Source organism: Tenebrio molitor, chromosome 3, assembly GCF_963966145.1.
Source record: "Tenebrio molitor chromosome 3, icTenMoli1.1, whole genome shotgun sequence".
Lineage (NCBI taxonomy): Eukaryota > Metazoa > Arthropoda > Insecta > Coleoptera > Tenebrionidae > Tenebrio > Tenebrio molitor.
In genome coordinates this window covers 16652286-16679998 of record NC_091048.1, presented here as the reverse complement: position 1 = coordinate 16679998, position 27713 = coordinate 16652286, and the positions used below count along the sequence as shown (strand labels likewise).

At 36.2% G+C, this 27713-nt stretch overlaps 1 protein-coding gene across 11 annotated transcripts in view; it reads right to left on the bottom strand.

Annotated features, from left to right (window-relative positions):
- Positions 1 to 592: 592 nt before the first annotated feature.
- Positions 593 to 27713, bottom strand: part of rut (rutabaga) — a 115930-nt gene continuing 88809 nt past the window's right edge. For 2 of the 11 annotated variants that reach the window (XM_069041698.1, XM_069041699.1), the window contains exons 9-21: positions 24920 to 25000; positions 20868 to 20948; positions 20136 to 20321; positions 19519 to 19797; positions 19193 to 19464; positions 18887 to 19136; positions 18373 to 18754; positions 11277 to 11576; positions 10886 to 11223; positions 3319 to 4820; positions 2491 to 2617; positions 2109 to 2427; positions 593 to 2016 (exon numbers count right to left, since the gene is read on the bottom strand). In XM_069041698.1, the coding sequence (XP_068897799.1) occupies positions 1682 to 2016; positions 2109 to 2427; positions 2491 to 2617; positions 3319 to 4820; positions 10886 to 11223; positions 11277 to 11576; positions 18373 to 18754; positions 18887 to 19136; positions 19193 to 19464; positions 19519 to 19797; positions 20136 to 20321; positions 20868 to 20948; positions 24920 to 25000 (4452 nt within the window). In that variant the 3' untranslated portion in view covers positions 593 to 1681. The remainder of the gene's footprint in view (positions 2017 to 2108; positions 2428 to 2490; positions 2618 to 3318; positions 4821 to 10885; positions 11224 to 11276; positions 11577 to 18372; positions 18755 to 18886; positions 19137 to 19192; positions 19465 to 19518; positions 19798 to 20135; positions 20322 to 20867; positions 20949 to 24919; positions 25001 to 27713) is intronic. The other 9 variants (XM_069041701.1, XM_069041708.1, XM_069041700.1 and 6 more) reach the window with 8 other exon arrangements.

The window sequence follows — 27713 nt, the reverse complement described above, 5'->3', positions numbered from 1 at the left end:
CCAGGTGGTCGACGTATGTTACTTGGTGGATTTATTTTACGATTCAATTTCCGCTTTTCACGTATACTAGTCTCAGGATTGAAATTTTCCAGAAACCGATTGGCTACTGTCAGGGTTTTCTGATTTTGTGTTCCCGGTACTCTACGGATTGGATATGGTTTTGTAGTGGTCGTCGATTTTTTCGCTACTCGATGTAAGGATTGTCGTGGTTCGTTCTCTTCTTCACTGCTCCCGCTGCTCATCATCTTTTTCTTTTCTGCCCTGCACGAACAACAATTAGAAATTCGTAGTTTTCAAATATTTTACTGACTCACGAATTTAAAAAAAAAAAGATAATTTTTCTTTTGATTTGTTGTTACCTGTTCGAAAAATTTTTACAGTTATTGACGTTTCAGAATAGCCTGTTTTTAACCTACAAATTTTCAAGGTCAGACAATTATGAATATTTGCGACAGCGCCGTTAACGTCAAACGGTTTTGTTTTGAAACAACATTCAACCAGTGGCTTCAAAACAATTTCACTCTTTTCTTTTTCAAATACAATTATTAACATATTTACCTACTTTTGTGGGAATCAAAATAAGTAAATCGCATTTAGAATGTTTTCATAATGTATTTAGTTTTACTTTTATAAGCATTTAATAAATCATTAAAAATTTTCCAACACATAGTATGACCATATTTTTAGTCTTTACAGATTAGAGTAGAAAATATAATTACAGAAAATAGGAAATACAAAGAGAACAACAATAATAATAAACACCAAGATCGGATAATTTTTGAAGAAAATAGAAATATGTACATACCACCAATATATTTAGTGCTACACTTAGAAATGGTGATCACAGAAAAGAAAATAACGTTACATTTCACTTCGAGTTGAAATATAACGTATATATCGGTTCAACAAATAGTACATTTTATGCATACTGTAACAAAAGTTTCACAAATAAAAATTAGGGAAAAGTACAAAATTTCAAATTCTATACATAATTTAAGTACAAATCGGCAATTTTAAACTGCCTCTGACAAAATAAACTATATAATAAAAATACAAAATATTGCATCAATGATGGTAACAGTTGTTTAAACGTAAGTGGTCTTGATAAAACAAAAGTCACAAATAAAAATAAATAAAAACAAACGACACGACTTATATACACAAAAAAATTACATTATAGCAAGGTTTATACAAATTTTTGAGCCACTATCTTTCCGTTTATTATTCAGTTAAGTAATAAAATTATTAATTAATACAACAAACATATCACTAATGTAAAAAATTGCATTCTTTGGTTTGAACCAACTACAAGTGGGTGATATCCAGCTTGACAGAGAGCTGCCTATTAAAAAAATCACAAATTACCTCAGTCCCTTCATGCTAGAAGCACCATTGCATTAAATGCCTAAATCTAAATATCGAAACAAAATACCAGAAGTAATTGTTGATTTAAGACATGTATGTTGACTGTCCGGTGAACGCCAGTAGAGGGCGCTTTACTAATATGATTCGAGAATAATGTACATCTTTTAACAAATTCCAACAGAAGACAATCACCCCACTTCCGATCTCTCTCCAATGAAATATACATTCAGATTAATATCGACAAATGAGTCTCCATTTTTCAACATTATTTTACCAACTTATAGAAAATTTTAAGTTCCTAATCAATCGCGCTACTTCAAACATCACTATCGGGATCAGTTTCACTTCGAGGCTGTCCAAAGTTTCTAGTAATACTCTCACTCATCGATCGAATATTTGCGAGATGCACGTCATTCGCAGGCACTGAGAAATAGTTAAGTCTGTCGAGGTCAGGTACTGCATTTAGATCGTCATCAGTTCGATAGCAATTATCGTATTCGGAATCGTAGAGAGCACTTAGAGAATCGAGAGACATCATGGCGTCCGAATCGAAAATGCGCGAAGAAGCTCGGGATGACATGCTCGTGTTGTCGTCCATATCTCCTTCGTGGTTGTGATCGTTATAAGCAGAGTTGACATCACTTAGGGCACCTTCAGAAACAAACCAATAATCAGATTTAAGGACTCCAAAGTAAACTAACAAACAAGAGCTTCTACTACACGCAACTAAAATGTTAACTAACCTTCTGCGTCAGTGAGCCCAGTCTCATTTAACATAGAAATGTTTTCCAAAGCTGGATCGTCTGTGGTGTAACCTGTCGATTCTCTGTCATTTAAGAGGGGTTCAGATGCTCCTCCATCTTCGTCTTCAGACCATTCAGACTGACTACCTTCGGCCGCGGCCGGTTGCGTATCCAAATCACCATTCTCGAGATTTCTCAGTTTTTCTTGTACCTTCTTTTCTAAAAGCCTTTTTACTTCCTCCTCCTGTAATCGCGACAGATACAAATTGTTCAGGTAATTATTATACATTGTTGACTTTACCAACTGTCTATCCACAGGCTGCGTGTAATGATAATTTATTCAAATGAAATGACAAAAAACAGTTACAACAGAACTACTTACCCTTGCCGCTTCTTCTTCCATTCGTCGTTCTTCCCTTTCAAAACTTTCAAGATCCGTATCATCGTCTCTCTTCTGAACTTCAGGCATATCACAGTCAACGTCGACTTCTTCAGTCGATTTTGGAGCTCTAACAAGAAAGCAAATACGCAAATTAACGTTTGTTTAATTTTCTAAAAATGAAAAGCTCTAGAAACGACTGACTCGTGCCCTGGTGAAACACTGAAATGAAGTGAATGCAAGCATGACTGTGTCGAGCAAGCAGCATGGGTTAGTGTGTTAATGAAGCCATGTGAAGCTAGTTGACTATAGCGGGATACAAAGTATCGAAAAGTTAAACGTTTATATGTTGAGTGCTTACAAACATTATTTCCAAAGAAAGAAAAACCCATTCGAAACACTACAATGTTCTACCTAAGTATTTGTTCTTGTGTTTACAAAACACTGGATTCATTGTGTGCTGGATAAATCTTCATGCTGTGTAAGCAGTCATTGTTTGTAATAATAATCTAACATCCTCCAATAAGGATTGGCGTTTCTTCTTTGATACATTTGACAATAATTATTAAGCAAAATAATCTTCTAAAATACATATTTGAACATGGAATCATAAATATAATAATGATTATAATACAAGGATTGGTGTGTCTTTTTTGGTACATTTGATAATAATCTTCTAAAATGTTTGAACATTAATAAATATGGAAAAGATATATCGGGTAAATTTGGGAGGAACATGATAGTGTTGTGAGTGTCAGAACGTTATGTGCTGTATCCCGCTACGATTGGTTAGATGAAACACGACAAATTAGTGTTTCTATTTGAAAATACCTGTCAAGAGGCGAGACTTTTTGCTGTTTATGAGATTCGGACGGTCCAGGGGACGCCCCCCTCTTAAGCGATCCCTCTTTGCTGCTTGCTCTGGGAGGGGACATGCACTGTAGGGTAACACTGCCAGTGGGATTCACTCTCAAGCCTAGAGCTAGAGCTTGGATCGCTGCAAGGCCCACCTGGTGATTGTTATTGTTTGGAGCATACCTTACTAGAGGCTCCAATGCTAGATCTTTATTCTGTTGATTAAGCTCGAATTTTGGAGGGATATTTTGGAGCAAATTCTGTTCGTCCAGCAGTTTCTGTATCTCTCTTTCGAATGGGCCAATAAGATTCTCGTTTTCTGTGTTGTTGACTTTGTTATTGGGCGAGATCTTATCTCTGAATCCAGAGGGTGACGTTTTGAACCGTCTCAAGTCTTTCTTGTCGGTCTGACACGATCCGTCCTTCTTTAGGCTTTTCTCGCTGCCGGCTGTGGTTTTCGCTTCGTCTTCTTTGAGGAGTTCTTTAATCTCTTCGGCTTCCTTGAAACTGGGAGACCGTTTGCAATTTGCCGACAGTTTATTGCACTCCAGAACTGAATCGCTGTCGTTCCTGATCCGCTTGTCCAAACTCTTCTGTTTGATTGGCAGCTTCGAAACGGCACCGTTCGCGCTATTCGCTCTGAGGAGTGACGTTGGTTTCGGTTTTGGTCTGCTCACAAATTCAAAACTGGCACAGCTTTCACCTTTGCAGCTTTCTTCACCGTCCAGAACCGGTGGACTTGTCACGATCGAAGAATCTACAGTGTTGCAAGTGCCAGCGAGAGCTAGAACGGCATTTGGAGGGAGATTGTTACGCTTAGTGTTAACTCTATCAGTCGAGTTGTTCCTCAACGAACAATTAGCTGGGATGTAATCGAGAGACGCTCTCGGCGAAACCTCCGGCGATGAACACGGATTCACTTGAATGTCCGAAGGAAATAGGAACTGTTGGGTGTCCGTCGGCAAAGGCGGCGACACACAGGGTGAAGCATCGGCGTCTGTCGTCCTGCTGTAACTTTCGTCGGAACTGCTTATGCTCGGCGAGTGGTTAAGCGAACTGATCTCGTCAGCTGAAGAATGAATCCGTTGAGGAACCCCAGTGTTATACAGCCCTCCCAGACTTTCGTCTGAGTAATGTCTCTGCAGAGGACTGTGCCGATTCGGGTGCGGACTGTGCCTCGAGTGTAAGGGACTGTGTCTGTTCTGAAGCGGATTGTGTCTAGTTTGGATTTTGTTCCTCAGTAGCTCTGGAGTACGTTCTGGTGTGTTTTGATGTGGCAAAGGTGCGATCATTTGATGTGGCGGAGGGACAGGTCCCGCGGCCCCATTGTGATGTTTTCTGTGATGTCTGTTAGGCGACTCTTTGCCCGGAGGTTTCGGCAATGGTTTCAAGTATGGTTTGATGTTTTCGGGAGGTCTAGCCGGAATGGCGGTGTAAGGGTTCGGCGCTCGAGGCCATGGTGGCGTATATTTCATATCCTGAAAGAAGATACTAACAACAAACAGCAAAAACAGGACGAAAAGATGGGTGCCGGTATATGCTAGATCATTTACGACAAGAGAAATCGGTCGTGGGAAATGTAGTAACATGATGAAAACTACAAAGATTGATACCTACTAAACATTACGTTAACTATCTTTAATGTTTCAAAAGAAATCGGAGATTACAGTACGTTTCAGATTACGAAGCAACAAAAACAATGAGATGTACTGACTTTAACAAACACACACGTGAGTCACTTCTTATCTGTATATTTGGATGTTTGTTTGTGTGGGAAGGTGACTAACAGCTACTGAGAACACGATATCGACAATTATAAGAGATGGATTGTTGTACATACTATAACATGACCTTATAAAAGGCTGAAGCTGTTTGCTTGGTGTAAGAAGTTAAGAGTCCAATATCTCATTTCTCAAAATATCTTAGTCACAGATGCATTAATCCAAACCAATGCCAATGTAATGTGATTAATAATAAATAATACAATGTACGTATTCCGTTAATGGTTGTACCTTAGGAGTTACTACCTAGTAAGTAGTACAAACTTCCACAATAACACTAATTGGTAATTACTACTTGTCGGGCTCAAGCGTTACATTTGTCAATAGTTTTAACATTTTTTTTTTTAAGAGTAAGATTTATAGATTTACATTTTTTGAACAGACTGTAATAAAATTTCAATCGAATGGTCAGCGAATTCAATGATATGAATGTAAAGAAAGTATTCAGTGAAGTACCTAACACGAGATTTACAAATCAATGATGATAAATTAGCGGTTGCCTACAAGTGGCACATTTGAGATGACAGACGACTGGTAATACGTTTTAAAAGAGACTTTAAATAGTTTATTTTGTGTGACCCACATATGTTGACTTGGAAGTCTCTAGAGTCTAGACCAAATACTAAATAGCTGCGATAGGGTTAAAGAGTGGGTGCAGAAAGTTGATTAAACGTGGAACAACAAAAATATCGAAGAATTTTTAAAAATGTTATTTGGGCATTAACAATTCAATTGAACGCTTAATCAAATTTAATGAAATTTGGAGACAGCAAAAGATAAAATTGATAGGGCCACAACAAATTAAAATGCATTCACGTTGTTTTGGTATATCTACCTAATGGGAGGCCATGGAAATTTTGCATGTAATTTGGTAGTAAAGTTGTCTGTTGAATTAGGTTAGGTAGTAGGCGTTGGTGGCTTAGTTGAATGTGCCGCGAGCTTGATAACATGAGTGATACTAGTATCACCGATAGGTGGCGCTCCTGGCGGTAGTGGAAATCTGTCTACTAGTTTGTCTAACGTTGCCAAGCTGGCGGCACATCCAAAATTTGCATGGGTATTCAACGCCAAATACGATGGTACAATATTTTATAATGACGCTGTAGATATTATGCATAACATATTATCATGGACATGAATTTTATAATCAAAAATATATGCTATAATTCTACTGACTTGGGGTATTACATGGACTATTTCACTTATGGAAAATAAAATACCCAGAAATAGACTCTATTTTGAAGAAACTTGGTACAGTAATTAGTTGTTAACTAAAGATAAAATGATGGTAATTTGAAAGAAATACCTGAAGAAAATATCCACATCTTTTAGATTATTTTTATCTAAACATGCATTTCTTTTTATTCTTGACGATCAGTTATCATCAATAACTTCAGTATATCGCAGAATTTAAAGTGTGTGAATGTTACACTATGCCTCTAGTACGAAGACGGGCCCATTATCAGCACGTAACTCAATTTGAAAGAGGCCGCATTATCGGAATGCAAAAAGTAGGTCTTTCCTATATAGGCCTATAGGAACATCGCTCATCGTGTGGAACGAAATGTGGCCACTGTGTTAAGGTGTTGTCGTGCCTGGTTTGAAGAAGGAAGACACCAGCGAGTAAGAGGTACCGGCCCAAGAAGGAGGACTACAGATCGACACAACTGCTATCTTCGATTTTTGGCCCTTGGGGATCGATTTTCGACAACTCGAGAGGTAGCAAATGCTTGGTACGGCGCAGTAGAAAGGCCAATTGCAATGTCATCCATTTATAGGCGAATAAGATCATTTGGGATATGACCCTATCGTCCACATTTAGTATTGCCTTTAACTCCAAATCATCGACCCCAGCGTTTGGCCTAGTGCTCATCTTTAGTGACGAATCCCGGTTTTGTCTTGGCATGCACGACGGTCGGCGGAGGGTCAGGAGACTTTGTAGTGCCTTACTTTCGAAGTGTAAACAATGCTCTATTTCAACAAGATAACGCGCGGACGCATATTGCCAACATTAGTATAGACTTCTTAGATGACTATCAGGTGGATTTAGTCCCTGGCTTCCGAGATCTCCTGATCTATCCCCAATCGAGCACATGTGGGGTTTAATTTAATTTAATCGAAAACTGACCAATTTCCACAACCTTCCGATGACTTTGCCTGCACTCAGACATGCAATTCAAGTTGCCTCGGATTCGGTTCCCCAAGACGAGACTATACTTGGGCCAACCAACAGATATAGTAATAAAAAAAAGGGGATGTGGCCTAGTTGCGTAGAACGATATACGCCGAAGCCTGTTTCACAATGAAGCAGGTTCTTTCTAACAAATAGAGAACCAAAAGTCTTGAAAAAAAACTATTTTGTAATACAAATCGAAAAATGACAAGGAAAACAAACAAACATAAACACGTGGTCAAACTCCCGAAGCGAGGTTAAAACGAATGAGATGCCGGATGCCGTCAAGTAATTTTTGTGGATGTACCGGGTGTCCCATCACTTGTGTCCCGTAGGAAAATGACTTTAAAACTAAATTATATTTATATGAAGGTATTATAGATGCATAAATACCGTTCACCGCCACAAAAATTGGGTATTACTTTTTTGTTAAAATTAATTACCTAGGTACAGCAAGCAAAAAACTATCACTTTAAAAATTAAATTTTGTTCGATGCAGTTCAAATTTAGTATACGTTATGAAATAGTTATAGAGAAAAAAAAATCCGTAATTAGAATTTAATTAAAATGTTTTGATGTAAAGATATTTGGTTAATTTAATTTGGGTCCTTCTACTTTATAAAAATTTATGGAAGACAAAGTTAAGTTTGTGGGTATTATTCTTGTCCGCAATTTATGGTACGAAGACCATTCAAGAGGGTTCCAGCGGTACCTGCCTGTGTTACGGCGTCAAACACACTGCACCCCTCATAAATCTTCGTCTGCAATAAATTTTCATAAAGTAGAACGGCCCAAATTAATTTAACCAAATATCTTTACATCAAAACATTTTAATTAAATTCTAATCACGGATTTTATTGCTCTACCATTTTTTCAAAACGTATACTAAATTTGAACTGCATTGCACAAAATTTAATTTTTAAAGTGATAGTTTTTTGCCTTCTGTACCTAGGTAATTAATTTTAGCAAAAAAGTAATACCCAATTTTTGTGGCGGTGAATAGTATTTATGCATCTATAATACCTTCATATAAATATAATTTAGTTTTAAAGTAATTTTCCTACGGGACACAAGTGATGGGACACCCGGTACATCACGCTTTCGAAAATCTGCGCACGTTTTGAATAAGCCAATTGGAAGCTGCTATTTAAAATACGCGGGCACTAGGGGGCGGTTTTATTACTATATCTGTATAATTAGTATAATCTGTATAACCATCTGATTAGAAGTATGCCTCGACTCGTCCGCGAGTGTATAGGATCTCGAGGCCAGCGGCGGCCCTAGCTCTTTATCAGGGTAGAGCGAGATTGTCTTTCGGCGCCCTTTAGTCGACAACTTCAAGTCAATTATGATTCAGTTTCTGGTAATAAAATACAACATTTTCAAAAATTGGATTTTGGCGCCCCTTTCTACTTGGCACCTAGAGCGGCCGCTCCTTTCGCTCTACCCCAATGTTACTGAAACTTTCGTCATTTCATCTTTAGTTAACACCGAATTACTGTACTAAGTTTCATCGAAATATATTCACTATTTCTGGGTGTTGTATTTTCCATGATGAGTAAGTACAGGATGAGCAACAATAACTGTTACAGTTGGCAAAAAAAAATTTACATAAAATTTTCAAGACTGAATTGTACCTATTTCGGTTTGTTTTATTGACAATATTGACACCTGGTATACATTTCAAATTTAAACGTCTTGGTTTTTGTAATCTTTTATTAATAAAATGGTTTTCTCGTTGGAACATGACATAAAAGTCACCAAAAATCACCAGAATTTATTGCCAACTCAAGCAGTACTTGTTACTCACACGGTACCTAGCACCTACCGTGAGATCGAAAAAAAATAAAGTTGGCTGTGAACAAAAATTTCAGTTGGCAATTCGTTAAGATTTCAATTATCAGATGTCAGTCTTAAAAGTTGGTTAGTGATTTTGAGAACGTTGAAATCTTGATTTTCGTAAAGGCGTGAATTATGTGTGACCTGTCGGTTGTAAAAGAATTTCCTCACCTAGTCCAATGAAACAATGAGATTTAAAACTCCCGCGCCTTTATTCAACGGTGAGCAGGCCGCATATTTGTAGATCGAAACTCTATAATCGAAACCAGCGATCCAACGATCAATATTCAGAGTTCAGAGAGGTTATGTTGTGGGGCCTCTCAAGTCTCAATTGTCTCTATCTGAAGTTAAAAAGACAAAAAGCTACGCCGTAAATGACTGCAATACGATCGAATTTTGGTAAATATAAAATTGATCGATGACATCAACGAAGAAATATTGTTTCCAGGAAGAACTTTATGTTTATTATTGACTAGCTCAAACACTGTGCAAAAGGGTTATACATAAGAAGCTCCAATCGTATTCTTTACAAGAACTACAGTAAATGTTCAAAATGTCTGCCTTCAGCTTCCAAATATAATGTTACTCTTCGCTTCATGTTTTCAAATGACCTTTGCAAAGTCGGGACATCAATTAAATGCAGGAATCAGTAATTACTTGCATTAATAAGGGAATTGTGCCAGGCCTGTTTTTCAAGTATGGAAAAACGAAATAATCAAGACAAGTTGTTGGTATAGTGAATTCCAAAAACATCCGAACTATCAAAGTTCCGTCAAGTTGTCACACTGATTATTGACAAAGCAGTTCTCTTACTTTTCAATGTGCTTGGTTGATCACCCTGTAGCAATACAAACCCCGCCAAATTTTAATGATACAGTGTCAATTACAATTTGTCAACAATTCGAAAAAAAATGGAAAAACAAAAGAGAACAGTACTTAAAGCCAGAGAAAAACAAGCAATTGACTGTTCTAATGAAATTTTCTGATTTTTCTATTTAATGTTGCATCTCTTTTTAAAATTGAAACGACCCAATAACAGCCAGAATAAATTTTGATTTGACCGAAATTTGACAGAAACATCCAAAACATACATAACCTCATAAAATAAAGCATGGTACACTTTCAATCAAAAATTGTGTTACAACTTTCAGCCGGGTACATTGCGAATAATACATTTTTACAAATTGTGACACTTGACAGCACGGACGTTTATAGAATCCACTATAAGTGCCTTGAAAGTCCGAAAATTTTTGTTGAAATTCCTCAAAAACTCGAGGCGTCGAATAGGACCATTCGCCGTTCTCAAGTCTTTCTCCGTTTCTGAAGTAACACTGCACAATGAAAATTTTTTGCTCTAAAGTGAACATATTGTAATAGCAAATTTTAATAGTCAATAAATTAATAATGACAGTTACCTACTATTGTAATGACATCTGATGACATTGGAATTATTTTTACGTGTTGCCAACTGAAGTGCATTAATCACGGCCTTCTCGATTTTTTTTAATTTTCTATCGCACGGTATATTTTAAACACTGAAGGACTGAAGTGTGAAGTGACGTATTGTGAAATGGCGTTGCAACAGTTTTTGTATCAATCTGATTCAAAGAAAATATACCTGATGCAACTAGTTCACAGGAGCCTGGTGGCAGCGTATTCAAGTATTTTTTGGTTTTTCTGATGTTAACGTTCAACATTTGGTAAACGCATAAAAACAATAGTTTTTAATTTTAAAGACAGTGCCACTAACCTGCGATGACTGTCGTTGTACCGGTTGATACGAGTTCTTATGCGGAGGCAAGGGAGGCGGCGGAAGATTCTCTTCTTGCGACAACTTTTTGCCATTCCTATTCGACTTGCAAGCTGCCGAGGGCAGCAAAGGTTCGTTTTCACAGCCGTTACTTGCGTGGTCCCTGTGTGGAGCTTCTCGAAGTGGCGGCAACCTTATGGCGTTCCTAACACCGCTGTAGCTGTCTTCTCTCGAACTAGACCGTGTCTGCAACGCCGGATGTTTCGCCCTTCCGTTCATCTCGTTATGATGTAAAAGAGCCAAAGGAGTGGCGACCCCGCCGTACATATTGCTCGCATCTAAAAGCGCTCATTTTAACAAGTACAAATATGTAATAAATCTCTTGACTTACTGGAAGTGGAGTTCGATCTTAGACTGTTTAGTTCTTCGACTCGTAAGGTACCCGGTTGTTTTCTATCTATTAAAAAGTAAGTGGTCATATCTCCTTTACCTTTTACTTTGACTTTGCCACGACACTGGAACTCGTACGGATAAGATTTTAGCACTTGGTAAACTTCTTCGGTCACTTGTGTGTGATTTGGCAACCCCGTGGAATCCATACGACTCGCAACGTTGACAGTATTGCCCCATATATCATACTGTGGCTTCCTGGCACCTATAACTCCCGCCACTACAGGACCTATATTGATTCCTGAAATGATATATTAGTATTATTTGAAAGAATTATATCCGTTTATTTCCTCGTTTTCCGCCAACACACTTTATTTAGGGCTATTGACTCGGACGTTAGCCTCGTTTTTTACAAAAAGTCAATATGACAACTACAATAAGGCAAAATGAATAATGAATGTCCTGTTAAACTCACAAAAAAAAAAAAAAAACAAATTAGCTTTAGTAACGATTTTATTATCTATTCTATTTGCTAAATTATCGACGCCCAGATATGTTTTTTTTTTAAATATGTGTATAAAGTCCATTCACGTTGGATTTTCCTCTCAAGGTCAAATAATTAAATTTTTTGGCTCTAATTATGTTTTGTAAATAGTGACATGCAGGTAAACACCGTAGAGGTTGGATTGAGCATTGCTAAATCGCATTATGTTGCTTAGCTGCATGTCACTATTTACAAAACATAATTAGAGCCAAAAAATTTAATTATTTGACCTTGAGAGGAAAATTCAACGTGAATGGACTTTACAAATCATAATGGTAATCATTAGGGCTATTTAGAGATAAAGGAAAAATGGAGCAAACAACATAAACCACTGAATATATTGGGTGATTCAAAATGATTGTGGATAAGTATGACAACTATAGTCTGTCTCAATTCTAAATTTCCACCAACACTGCATACTACGTACGATTGGCTTCAAAAAAAAAACGGGAACTGTCAGAAAAAGTTCTGTCAGATTTTATTAAATTTTTATAGTTTGAAACGGCCTTTTAGAATTTAGGTTAAAAAACTGCACTTATGTGTCAGAAATACTATTGTCAAACAGACACAAATTGACATAAATTGACAAATTAAATTTTCAGTTCACATTAGGTCAAATTTCATTTCCCGTTTTTTTTTTAAGCCAACTGTACTTCCTATGCCGGCCAAAAAATTTCGTCCACCCTTTTCCTGTCATTTCACAAAAATTGTGTGTAGTTTAACCTTTATTGTCATTATGATTGACGTTTGCAAATTCCAATTTGAAATTACTGTCACCCATAAAAATATAGACAATTTGTTTGACACATGTCAACATGTGAAGTGAGGTTATTCGTTCCTAAAGGCTACTTTACAGCATACGTGAGTGGAATGACAGTTGTGGACGAAATTTTTTGTCCGCCATTCTACGTTAGAAATATAACCGGCAACATTGTTTGCTGAAAAATGCGTCATGTTGTAGAGGATATCATTCTCTGTGTCAGTCAATTTCCGTTTTTACAACTCAAGATTTTACAATAACGGAGAAGTGAAAAGAACGTGCTAACTTTTTTATCCGAAACATTTTACTAGAGCATTTTTCATTTTAGCGTCAAGCAAATTACGTTGTTTTGGAATCATGTTTATAAAATAATTATATTGCCAACTTTGGTTATAACAATCCCGTTTAGAAATATTTTTATTTTGCCAACATAATTCAACAGGTGGTGGAAATTTAGAATTGAGACAGACTATATGTACGAAAATTTATGTGGCAACTGTGTGGGTGGGGTATAGTTGACATTTATGATATTTCATAAGCCTGCATTTGATTTTTTTTATACCATTGTACATCGATTTGACAATTTTCAAAATAGCGCGACGTTGAACTGTCAAAGAAATGTCAACTCTATCCTACCTATAGGTTGCCACATACATTTTCGTACTATCGCGGCCAAAATACTTTGGTCGTCACTTTTTGACACTTCAAATGTAAATCAAGTATTAATGTCAATATACATGACAATTTCAAATTATTCTTGTCAAAAATATGGCACCTTCAGTTTTTGATAAATATAGAATCGTCTTACTTGCTTCTGAAGGTTGTCTAAACCGTGACCATGTTGATCTTTTGCTTTTGAACTCTGCCTCCGCAGCTGGGATTTACCCCACCCGTATGACACTGATAGATTAAAATAATTTTGACAGTAGTAAAAAATAAGGTTAAACATCCTAAAGTTTGCTTTACAATTGAATGTCATTTATGTCACATTGACGACCAAAGTATTTTGGCCGCGATAGTACATAGTTGCCATACTTATCCACAATCATTTTGAATTACCCAGTATAAAAAGATCAACAGCAGGAACGGGAAGTATTGCGCAAAATGGCTCAAACTATTAACACTTTTCTAATTTGATATGTTATAGAAGAAAAGAGTCAATTTGTATCTAAATCGGCGTAGAAAAATTGGTTGGGATTGATTTGAAAAAAATCGACTGTTAACCAACGATGTCATAATTGTCATACATTACTAAGGAAATTTGGAAGTGTACTACACGGTTATTTTTTGTTCGACACTGTCAGAATTTGAGAATTTTCTCCTATGTGAACGGATTTTGATAAATGTCACCACTTGTCAAAACGAAACGTCAAGCTAATTTTAAAGATTATAAGCGATTTGGAGCCTTTAAGGGGCTCGTTGAACAAAAAAACGTTGTATTCAACTCGTTCGTGTGTCAATTGGGCTTTTTTGGCACTCGCGTTTTAAACTGGCCCACTCGTGCCAAAAAACCCCAATTTACACAAGAACTCGTCAAATAAACTACTATTAAACGATTGTAGTGCAAGTTGGCGTCAAAACTGAATGCAAAATTGATGGTTGCCACTACATATAAAAAACATCAAAATGATGTCAATAAGTTCACACATGAGTTAAATTGGGTGCAAAACAATTCAATATTTTTAGATTCAATCGTTAATTAAAAAAAAAATTCTCATCACCGCACTTTTCACTTAAAAAATGACAGTGACAGTGACAAAAATTGACAGTTCACATGAAAGTGGTAAAAATTTCATAACATGGGCATGGCCTGCTTCGACTGTAATCATTTACATATAACCTGTTAACCCTGTATAATACACTTCTACGTTTTCCAAAACAGGAAATTCGTGGGTTGACAAGGCAGGACTGGGCCAAGAGTGACCGCCCTTGTGAAAACATTAATTTTGCTGCCCTGCGCCCGTTGTCTTTCCAAATGAGTCGAAAGTCCGAGTTTTTTAAAGGGACGTGTTCAGATTAATTTAACCATGTGATAACTCAAATAAAAAGGCTTCAATTAGTTGTTTATTACAAAACAATTTAGATTAATGCTAAGGACGTGTTAAAATACAGTGTACGGCAAAGTTTGGAATAATTAAAATTAAAATATGTATTTTATTTTCAGTTGAAGTTAATTTTTTTAAAAGAAACTCCCATAATTTTAATTTTTCCGCCCAATTCTGATTCACTGCAGTGTTGTTATCTCCATTCCTTTAAATGGTAATCTCCTAAATTTTTACCAAAGTTAGATAGATTACCAAAGTCTGATTTATGCCCCATTTACCATATAGCTGTGATGGTTTCTAATATCGATTTTTAAAGGAAACAGAGTGGCAGTGAAAGTGCAATTTTACACCGAAATTACCGTAAAAAATTCTTAAATAATGAAAAAGATGCCTTTATGCAAGTTTTTGAAACTAAAATTTTTTCCAAAAAAACAAGTACAGCAAATGTTCAACCTAATTGCCATTTTCTTTTTGACAGTATGCTAACAGTTTTTGAATGTTAGGTATGGACGTGTTTTAACTTCTTATTTTAGTTTGTTGATATCAAAATTACTTTGCTGATCTATATATTAATACGTAAAGGAAAACCTTTGTACCCCTTTTTAAGCAAATTGCGCGCACGGAGGAGTGTGAGATTTGGAATAGTTAAAGTTTATGTGGAGAAGGAGTGCAGAAAGATAAAATTTATGTATAATATACAGGACGTCCACAAAAAAAGAGACAAATCCATAGCTCCCTTATTTATCGGAGGATTTTAATTATCCGCACACCAAATTAAATGGTTGTGAATAAGCTACAAAATGGTGTACTAAATTCACGCAAAACCCAAAGTGCTTCAAAGTTAAACTGTCAAAATATTTTTTTCAAATACGTACACATACTTTTTTTTTAGTTCAACAATCAAGATTTATTAAAATTTAACATAAAATAACATTTTTAATTTACAATGCGAAAATTTCCGATAATAATCCGGAATCTGGAAAAGTGCCCCGAATGCTTGCAGCGTTTCCACGTTGAATGGCAAGGGAAATCCTCTCAAAAAGGAATTTCTTAGATTTTGAATCCCCTGATTCCGCGATAAGTCGGTCTCCGATGACATTAATAAAATCTATTGTTTCTTTGCACCAAGGGCCTAAGGTTTCAAAGGCTAAACCTTTAAATATGTAGTTTGACGAAATAATTGAACGATATTTGTTATGTTTGCGTTTGCAAGCCATTTCAGCGGCAAAACCTGAGACTTCAGATGTTTTCAATACGTAACTGTCTGCAAGTGTATCTACGACAGTAACGTCCCAAACCAAAGGTTGAGATAGAGATAGAGATTTTTATTCTGAAAACAACAATGTATGACATGTGTAACTTCATATAAGAAATTTTTTTAAAATAAATAACACTACATTTTGAAACAAATGACGAGTGCCAAGCGAGAAGCTATCAAAATTCATTGCGTTACAAAGTAATAAATTAACCAAATTAAGTTATTTGGAAAAACAAATGACAAATATGTAATAACATTTTGGATTTCACGTACAGAGCGCAGTTTAAGCATCGACGATAGTAACATTTTTTAACTTTTTTTGGGTAGGTAAGTGTACACTTGTGATACACTGTTCTTTTTAGAATAAAAATCTCTACCAGAAGGGTTAAAAAAATTATGTGTTCGCTTTTGACAGTTTAGACCTGAAGTCCTTGGACTTATATGTGAATTTATTAAGGCTTTTTGTTGCCTATTTAGAGCCATTTAATTTGGTGTATAAATAATTAAAATCCTCCGATAAATAAAGGAGTTATGGACTCATATATCTTCTTTGTCGGGGACACCTGTGTGTTACAAATGTCAAAACAGTCATTGCTTACGTTTTTGGAACGAATGCGGAGTGAATGATTTGATAATTGATTTAATCCCCCTCATAGTGAAATCCACTCCAACAGAGAGTTTATTTAGATTATTTATAAAAAAAAACTCTTCGGCGTGAAATACAAAATTCTTTGACTATTAGTGGTTTGCCACCACATAAGTTAGTATTGAAAGTTAATTGCACGTTTTACTGATCAGAAACTTAAATACAAAGGAAGCATTAGTCTATGGAACAAGAACACGCAACAAGTTTATGCATCTAAATACTATTGATTGCGAAGTTTTAACTGGAACCGAACGCAATAAGAGAATTTTGATTCCATGTATAAATTTAATAAATTCAGGTACTATTTTACCATTTAATTTTCAAAGAAGTCAATTTGCGATGACAATAAATAAGTCTCAAAAACAAACATTCGAAAAAATGGCAATTTTATTGAGGCAGCCAGTTTTCAATTGTACGTCGCAGCAAGTGGAGTTCGATCATTCAATGGTTTGAGATTTTATATTTCCGAATATAACGGCCAAGGGCATTTAGCAAACGATCAAATTTTATTTTAAGTTCAATGGCCAAAATTTTATTTTTTTAACCGCCCGGTTTTTTTGTTTCAATAAAAAATATAGTAAAAAATACGAAACACGTTCTTTATTTCATTTTTAATTTTTTGTATTAATTTTTTATTTCAATTTTATATAATTTGAAAAAGATTGGCAAATCAACTGTGTAGCCTTGGCGAAACCTGGCCAGTATAGCAATAAAGAACCTAAGAAAATGTCAAAAACGCGTTACTGTTTTTTAAATATGGCATAGCCAAACTATACCTCATTTTTCTTATTGTTCGTATTTTTCAAATAACTCGAAAATTAGTGCATACTGACGTATTTGTAAACGCTCGCAGCTTACGTAATAGAACAAAATTCAAAAAAATTACATGCGATAATTATAGAGGTATACTCTTTGATAAAAAAAAACCTCAGTAACATTCAAACTTAAAAATTTAATGAAAACGGTCGAATTTCGACCGCTGGGCGACCTCTAGTATGAATAAATCGAAATTCAGCCACATGAGTTCTATTTTATTGTAAAAAATTTGTTGTGGAAAATGTTTCACCTCAATTCAATTCAAAGGTTATACATGCCACATGGGCATAAATTAGAATTTGATGTTTTGTACCTAGTTCATTTCCAAATATAAACACTTAAAAAATTGCGTAACGTGCGTGTTTAAACGGTGAAATCATCTTCCGAAAATTGAGACTTTTATTGTTTTTCGTTTGTATCTTGAAAACTAAAAGTGATAAAACAACAGCAAACATTTTCGTTTATTCGTACTCTGCCAGTGTATAAACGGAAAAAAAAATCATAATATTCTTGCTCATTTATATTTAAAACGAAATTGCCCTTTGGTGCTGAAATCGTGATTTTAAGGTGCTAGTTCTCTCTCCCTTAGACCTACACCATCGTAAAGGGTGTTTTTTTAAATTTGGCGTCGAAGTTGCTGTTGGAGAGTGGATTGAGAGGGCACCACTCGTGTAAAAGCGTAAGATTTAAACAGCTGATTCGTGATCCGTAACCTGTATTAAAAACTTCGGATTAAGCGAAAGCCCTTGGCAAGCTCTGTGCAAGGCACACCTCGCACACTTGCTGGGTGCGTCCTCGGACAAATGCTGCTCGATGGATGAAATTGGCAAGTTCCAGATACTTCAGTTGTAGTAATGATCGCGTACACGTCTTTACACACATTTACATTAAAGAAATTGATGTAGTCACGATAATGATTAATCGATTTTATTGAAACTTTTCACAGCAAGTATTGCTAAGTGTTACAGCCTCGGTGTCACATCATGCGAGGGGAGCCGTGAGAGTTTGGATTCTCATAAAATACGTACCTACTCTTAGCATAAAATTGTTGTACGAGTTCTCATTTATGTTGAGGAGCCTGTCCCGCATGGCAAAAACGAATTCGACAAGAGTACTGAGATGAATGCCGGCTGTGGTTTCGTCGTCATCTAAGATCCTCAAATCGGGCATCAGACCGACCGCCGCCATGTACGTGGAACCGACAGTTTTAATTTTATCTATGGCTTTGAACCGTTCTTCGCTTAAGAGATCATCGAAGTCGGCTATAATTTCGTTAAGTAACCTCAGACACTCGACCCCTTGGTTGTTCCCGTCTAGTTCCGTGTAGAACTCGTGATAATTTGTGATTGACGCAAAAACAACACCAACTCTTGAATAGCTTTGATGGTAGAGTTCCTGTGATAGAGTATTCTGTAAGAGAATGTTCTTCTATGTTAACTTTTTTGTGCAGACAACATCGATACAAAATACATAATTCAAGAAACGATTCAAAACAAAAAATAATGTTGCCAGCACATGAAGATCTTGTATTTAGACACTTACCATGTTGTTACGAAATTGGTTGTCTAGAAAATGCGTGGCAACATGCGCCGGCAATAAATTAAACAAGATTCTTTTATTCGAATGCTGGAGGGCGTCCATTTCGCGTTTTTCCTCGTTGGCTTGGACCTGCCATAAGAAATCCAAACGAGCAGTCCACTCGACCTGACGACCGTGTAAAAGCACGGCCAGGACAAACATAAGGACCTGGACGACACTCAGAACGTCAGCCGGAATGTCCAAATCAAGCGGACTGAAAAAATAAAATTGTTAAACAAGGCTCAGGTGATCACGTCACATCGTATTTACTTTACTCTTCTGTCGTAACACTTGAACAGCTTGGCATGAGACAACTCGATAAGGAGGATGTACACCGTCGACATGATAACTAATAACACAGCTTTTAACAAAATAGGAAGTCTAAGAAATATCGCAACAGCCAAATAGCCCAGCGCACACGACAATACTATGTACTGGGGTAGTGGACAGGCCCTGTGGTCCGTTTCTTTGAAACTGCTGTCCAGTGTCACGTTTGCGGTTGTTGGGGCGCATTTTGATTCGTCCGGCGGTCGACAAGTAAACTAAAATAAACGTATCTCTTCGATTCAATTTATTCCAGGTGGATCAATACTTACCACATTAACTTGGGCTACTGTGTATATCAAAACAATTGTAAAAACAGTAATGGCCAGTCTTAAGACAAAACTGTGAGAAATGTCCCACAAAATCCATCTCAAACGGACGGCTAATAATAACATAAGAACAACAGATATCCACACGAACGCCGTTAGGAACAAGAGGAGTAAAATAATGGTTCTCGGTAATACGGTAACTTGGAGAACGCCAAGGAGAACTAATAGTACCAAAGCGCATACCAAAGACGAGCTGTAGCCAACGTCAAGGTCATCATGATACTACAAACAAAAAGTAAACTTTTTAAGTATTGTATTGTTCAAATAACCAAGCTAACTTTAGAAGATGATTCCTAATGAACTCGGATTACAAGTACGGTAAATAACTTATCTGTTTTAATAAGTGAAATCGTCAAAAGTATTCTGTCAGGTTTGTTGAATAATTTGGGAAAAACTTTGTTAGAATTGAATTATTAAATTGTATTTAATTGCTTGGACAAGTAAAATCCAATTTGTCTAGTCTATTTTGAATAATTTGGTTTAGTTTGCGACAAGAAGGGCCGTGTTTTAATGAGTCTGTTCTAAGACACCGTCAAACCTAATTAAAAGTTAATACTGACCTGGTTTTCCTTGCTGCTGTCTTTAAAGCAAAGAGTAAACAAGTTAACGTGGGTCGACTTTTCTCTGTCGACGCTCCTCGCTTCAATTGCTTGCGCCAAGTATTTATTAACCCTGTTAGAGGGTTGATGGTAAACGCTGGAGTGTCTCTTTTTAAAGGGTCTTTTGAATTTTTCCGTGACTTTATTCTAAAAAAATCATAAATTAAAAGAAGCATTTTCATACAAACGGCCAATGATAATGAAGCTGCAAGCGTTAATGTTTTTGCGTGTCTGTATGTGTGTGTGTGTCTGGGTAAATAATGTTCAAGAAGCAGAATATCGCGAAAATATGTAGATATGTCAGTAATAATCGAAGATCTGGTTAGTTGTTAGTATATCGGTGTGGAAGTCCTAAAATTATCTACGGTGTCATGTTATTGACAAGGAATTACTGACACTTCAACCAATAACAGTTCTCCTTATCAAGAATTGACAAAACATCGACCTCCGTAGCGGAGGCACTCATAAAATCCAAAAAAAGTAGAGTAGTTAGTATCAAGATGTTCTGAAGAGTTAATTAAACGTCGATACACACCGTGACGGACTGCATCAAACAAGAAAAAAGCTTTCAATATGGACTTCTGTGTGGTCTTCTCGCGTGCGTCTCGGCGTGCATGCGAAGAAAAGAATATTTGGTAAACACTGTATCTATGAAAATGTTGACAAAACGCAAAGCCAGTGAGTGAAACTCACATTGGTCTCTGTATCTGGGGAGCGTGTTTGTTCTGTGGAGGGTGAGATTTCGGCATGGAGCACCCTCTGCAGTTCTAGCACCTATAAGCCACATTAGACCAACTAAAGACTACGGCTACACGTTAGGCACATAGAAACCGGACAATTAGACACTTTTCAAAAAAATATATATAAACGCTCAATTGCTATGGATCATATTAAAACATCGAACGGACACAAGGAAAGGCGTTCCAAAATATTCCCCGGGTACATGTTTACCGGATTAAACTCAAATTTTATGATGGTCGTTAAGTTTTCATGTGGCCTACGCCGCATCATAACGGCCATAACGTGGACCACACAAATTTCGAATATGTTCTGTTCGGTCGGAGATGCAGCAGTACGTTAACGTGATTTCTTGGAAGCACATTCAGTTGACAGAAAGCGTGGACATAACAACAATTTAAGTGAAGATTTGCAATTAAGTGCGGCGTGGATATATCTTTATAATTCCTAATTTATAGTACCTCTTAATGTCTTTTTGCTTATATTTGAGAAAGAGAAGAAATTATAGGACGTTCTAAAAAGAAGTTTAAACTTTTTTATTGGCAAATGGAGTACAGTTGTTTGCAAAAAAAACGGGAACATTTTTACAATTTTTTCATGGTGTGAAATCTTCTTGCAAGAGATAAGTTACAATTATGGTCAAAATTCAATGACATTTAAAAAAATTATTTGATAGGAAATGTCGTTAAGTAGACAATTAGTAGGTACATTAGGAAAATTTTCATTTCCCGTTTTTTTTGCAACCAACTGGAAAAAAAAAATGAGAACGACTATTCTCAAATATGTAAAACAAAAAAATAAATCCATCACTTTTGTAGTAAAAGTTAATTTGATATACGATATGAATAATAATATTTAAGTACCTACTTAAAAACATGTAAATCATTTTGATCGTATTTGAGGTGTGAATACGTGGATATTCATCATAAAGCGCATGTTTAGTTATAAAACTAATTGTGTCATAACTTTGCAAAACACAAATAAAAGAAAACTTTTACTTTAAAAATAACTTTCCATTGGGGGTCAAATACGATATACAAAGCAAAGAAAGCATTAAACGGGTTCGATTATTAGACCGTCAGTTTGCTAGAAAATTGCGAAGAAGACTCTTTCCGTGGGATAAAAAATTGCAACATGCTGAGGTACAAGCTGTGCAAAAGTTGTCAGGAGTTTATTGTGTAGCAAAGATAACAGACATCTACTGACAATCATGTTGGTGAAGAAACGTGAATGGAATATGGATCATACATTTATGTCAATAACAAAAATCCATTTTTCTTTGTAGCACACCTGGCGCGTAGAGTGGTAATGACAGAATTTGCATGAGTTTCCTTATGCTGATGAAATTTTTTTATTCGCATGCAATACACGAAAATTGCAAAATGATCTTTAAAGGACAAATTCATGTATGCTACTTTGCAATTTGATGGTAGCCAAATCAAAATGTTTTATTAATATTGTCTGTATCTAATTAATTTATCAAGGAAAAATATCAAATAATGATAGAGGAGCTCTCATTGTTTTTGATTAGGGTATTTTGGTAATACATATTACAAAATATGTAATAATGACTCCATTTATTGGGGGAAGTATCATAAATAAATTTGTTAAAACGGTAAAAGTCAATTAATACAAGAACAGACATAAAAATGTCATAACAAAACAATTGAAGTTATAACGATAATCAAATACATTGTAGCATTAATATTGTTGGAACATTATCAATAACATCTTGTAAAATGTCACTGATGTTTCTATGACTATTTAATTCTGCCAGTCCATTTAGGTATCGGGTGTTCATTTAAATTTATCCTCAAAGGAGGCGTTGAAGAGTCCATTGTGAACGCATCCCGGATTACAAATCACGGATCTGCTGTTTAAATCTAAGCTCATTTGCGTTGTTTGTGCTTTTACTCTGCAGATTGACGACTGGTGCGTTCAACGCCAACTTTGAGGAGAAATTTAAATGAACACCCGATAGTTTTGCTTTTGCTAGTGAGCACTTAAAATACTTTTTTTCAAAGGAGAAACTTTTTTGCTTGTTGAAACAGCCATTGTAGGAAAACTTTTCAATTAGCAAAAAATTCGGGATATGTACGTTGAAATTTCTATTGCACTTTTAGAACACCTGTACGTTATCCTCATTACAGAAGATTGATCTACTTGTAAGAGAATTTTAAAAACGCAACAGAAAAACTACCTCTTCCACCTCAAACATGTGGCTCATAAATTATGTTCAGAAAGGTCCTTGACTCGGGGGTGATTTTTAAGAGTTCCACAGGCGAGACAGGGGCAGTGTCGCTTGGCAGCTGCGACCGACGGGCTGTCCAAGGTACGAGTACGAGAGTGACGGCAGGTGAATAATTGTGGCCCGGGAGTGGTGTAGTGAATTAGGCTAGTGATAGCCGGTAATAGAGATACAGTTACCAGGTGTGTCGGTAACTGGGTGATAGCAGGTTGGGTAACCTGGGCTATAGATCAGTACCTCAATGCGTAAAACCTCAAGCAGATACCATGGTATAATTCCTGAGCACCGGATGTCCGGGTGAGGCATCTTTGGCTCATGACACGGCTAGGCCGTTGACCGGGCGCGTCTTGACGGCTGGTGGTGGCAACCAAATGCACCGAGCATACGTTGCGGATTGTAAGGTTATGAGGTCATCCCGGTCCCCAGGTACTGAGGGGGCAGTGTAACGTATGGAAGGGAGCTATCGCGCTCTCATGCTGGCATTGGCGGCCTTCTTCTGTGGAGGATGCGGGCGGGCTGTGCACCCCAAATTGCACACGGGGCTATTATAGCTGCTGCTAGAACATCCAACGCAATCCCGGAACGTAGCGCTCTGAAGACGACGCCCGTGGTTGGAGCCCCTCATCATGATAGAAGAAGCTAGGGGGAGGAATCCCCCGGGTGAGTCACTGTATGACCTTGATTCGCGACAGATGTGTCAGGTGTTTATCATTTACATGTTTGTACCGTCCCATTGAGCAAACCCGGGTCCGGACCTGTGCTTTACCCTTTGAATGACTGAATGAGGTGGTGAGTCCAATTGTAGATTATCGTACGACTGTAGCTGAGATTGTCTAATTTAATGTGTACCGATGAGTCTGATCGATTAATTATCAAATATTGAGGGATAACGCCCTTGGGCAAAAACTAAGTCTTACATACTATATTTTAAATTGTTTAGATGTTTAGATCTTTGAATTGAGTGGACGATAAAAAACGAGGAAAAAATATTGCAGGCGGAAAGTTGTAGAAGTAATTGTTGCAAATGAATTTACAAATACAGTAAATATTACAATACAAAATGGCAGTATAGTAAATTCACTTTTTATTGTACTTTAACACTGTACATTTTATCTTCTTTACTGAATGTACCTAAACTGGACGTGGTATTATTACTTAAACGTTTTTCCAGTGTTAGGAAATAGAATGTTGAAAATTTCTTGTTTATTATAAACTACTGATCTGCTAACATCTGTTTGTCCGCAGCTGTAATTTATTTACGTTCATAGACTGGAATGGTAAGTCCAACTAAAAATTAGAGAAAAAATTCACGTATTCCTGAAGTGTTTCTTTGAAGTATTGGACATACAACAGCATATTTTCAGTTTAGTTTGAGATATCCGGTCGCTCCTTAAAGTGTCCCTAAAATGTTTATAGTTCAGCTCGCGCTTAACAGTAAAAATTTAAAACTGACTTTTATTGGCCACTATAAAATGATGAAGGCTAACATTACATCCGAGTAGGTAACACTAACAAAAGCCCGGTGTAAATGAGCCTTCGGCATGGTCAATAGCGCCGTGATCGCTTCATCCCTTTCGGCGAACAAAGTATACAAAGAAGTAGCAGACGGTCAAAATATTTTAAAACGCCCTTCCGAATAAAAAATAAACATGATTTTTCAGGCAATTAAATTATAATAAATGAAGAGGTTCATGATTGGATAATGACGTGGCAAACAAGCTGAATGAATGTAATGGTGCAATGCAGCTACGAAACTCACTTTGCTGCTAGTTTCAGCAGGGTGCTGGGACGAATCACACGCCGAAGGGTCCGCATGGAGCACCCGCTGTAGATCTAGCACCTATAAGCCACAAATTGACACCAAAAACGTTTACACATTCAACTACAAAACAGATTGTTTAACAGTGAAAAAAAAAATGCAAACAAAATAATCTAAACATGTCTTCTCTATCGTTGTGAAACTGCGTTATGCAGGGTTAGCAGGTTGGATGTACAATGCGATGTGTTATTAAAAAAAAAACAATTAAAATGGCTGACAGGCAGTAAGTATGAACACTTACCACTATTATAGTGAATCTTGGCTACTCACATTACGTTCTAAGAAGTTAAGTGTTTGTGAAGAGATACAACACTTACCGCATCCTAAAATGCAAACAACACCGTCATGCGGTATTACAACATTCAGCAATCCTAATACATGTATAATTTAACAACAAACAAAAGCATTAGTGCTAAACATTATGCTCGCGAGGAGAACGAACAACATCAACATTCAACATTACGGCGGAATTAAGTCATATTTCAGGAAATGCTAAAACATAAGCGCGCTAAATAACGTAAACTATTCAGTGCTAAAAGCGTTCGAAGATTTGGCTTTATACCAGAACTGAGTAAAGAGGAATGAAGAAAATTTACATAATATGTATCAACTGCGACTCGGCGAAAGATGATTTGATGATCTACATTAAAATATTTCAAGTTGATTAAGTTCATGTGAATTTCTGTGCTTTTCTAGTGTCGACAACTCGTTGCGTTTTGAGCATTATAAGAAACCACCCTAAAATCTGAAAATTATTGTATCTATTCTGTTGCACATTTACAACGCATTGGTCGTAAGCCCGTTGCTAGAAAAAAAAAACCATTCAATGGTTTCATTCCAGTAGCTCCGTCTTAACTTGATAAATGAATATAATTGAATTGGGTGGTACGTTAATTGCTGCGCTTAATGAAAACTCATTACAATTACTACACTTGTAAGTTTTCACAGTCACGATTTAGGCCAATAACATAAGATATTTTGTTAATATCGTTGTTTAAGACTATTAAACAGTTAAGATTATATCAATTGGGTTAAATGTTGCAATTCTTAATGTACGTATAAAGTGGCGAACGTTCCTTTTTTATTATTAATTTGACACAGGTGGTCCCAAAATTAAAATACAAGCTGTAATTTTAATTTTCGATACTTATTATTAAATATAATAAATACACTTTTGCATGGAATGTTCGCATAAAGAAATTTTGTTATAAAGAACATCAAACACAGTCTGAGATTTCATAGAATGGTAACTAACACAGTAACAACAGCACGTACTATGGCGGCCAAAAAATTTTAGCCGTCAATTTCTGTTCCTTTAAAAAAAATTGTAAACCATACTTTATTGTCATTATGAATACTGTCTTGATTATGATTGGTATTTTTTGGGTGTTAAATTTCAAAACTCGACATTATTTTTTCATTTTCTACTACACAAACGTTTACCTTAGGTTATCTATGTACGACTGCTCTAATTTTGTATCGGAAGAAGAAATGTCATTTACTAAAAAAATTCAAAAGAAAAAGATGTACATACAGGGTGTTCGGTAAATGCCCGGCCAAACTTTAACCGCGAGCTACTGGCTTCATGTAGAACTCGGAAAAAATATTTAAAAAATGCTATGTCAAAAAATAAATAATCAAGATTTATTAAAATTTAACATAAAATAACATTTTTAATTTACAATGCGAAAATTTCCGATAATAATGCGAAGTAACCTCTAGGAAATATGCTTTAAAACAAGAAAACCGCATTTTATAAAATATGATATACAAGGTGTATTTTAAGAATGTGCCGAAATTTTACCTACGAGATTGTGAGACAACGTAGAAGACTAAAAGCAGTTAAAAAAAATTGTACCTCAAAAATTAAATGTCAATTTATTTTTTGACATAGAATTTTTTAAATATTTTTTCCGAGTTCTACATGAAGCCAGTAGCTCGCGGTTAAAGTTTGGCCGGACATTTACCGAACACCCTGTAGATGTATTTTCCATTTTCAGAAAGTCGGATAAGATGTTAAGATTTTTAGGGGTGGAAATGGTAAACCAATGAGTAAACCATGCTGGATTCGCCTTTAGCTTATGAATGCTTCAGCGGATGGTTTGTTAAGGATTTTAGAGAAGGAAATGCTGCCATACTTCGATTTCTACTTTTTTTTTAATACAATTTTGTCAGCTCTAATAAATCATGCCGAATTATGAACATTTTTCGTAAGTTTTAGGATGTTTACTCTAAATGTCAACAATTCATTTGATGCATATTGTAGTGTTTTAATGTTATAATTCGACTCTCTATTAGCGAGTTAGAGTAAGTTGTGAACGAAATATTAAACTTAATTTGTCAGGTAATAGTAATTAACGTTATACTCGTAAGTCCGGGAACTCATAGTTTACAGTACGAGTGAGACGTTTAAGGACGAGGCGACGAAGGAGGAAACGAGTACTGTAGAGAGTTCACGGACAAATGTCGTTATGTATTTTATTTCATCCTGCCTCAAATTTCGTTTGAAAGAAACATTGAAATTAATTTCAAAATAATTCAACAAATGCTCCCCATCTAGTCACATTTTTGGAACATGATTAGCAACGGCTGTTTGGCAATTGTTTATTTTGTTGATTTTGTTGAAATAATTTGGTGCGTCAAAATGACTTCTAAAGCAAATCCTCCAGAAATTGTAAGAAAATCTGCAGAAGCCTGTGCTGAATTAATACCTAGCAAGTCTGGTGAAAGGTAT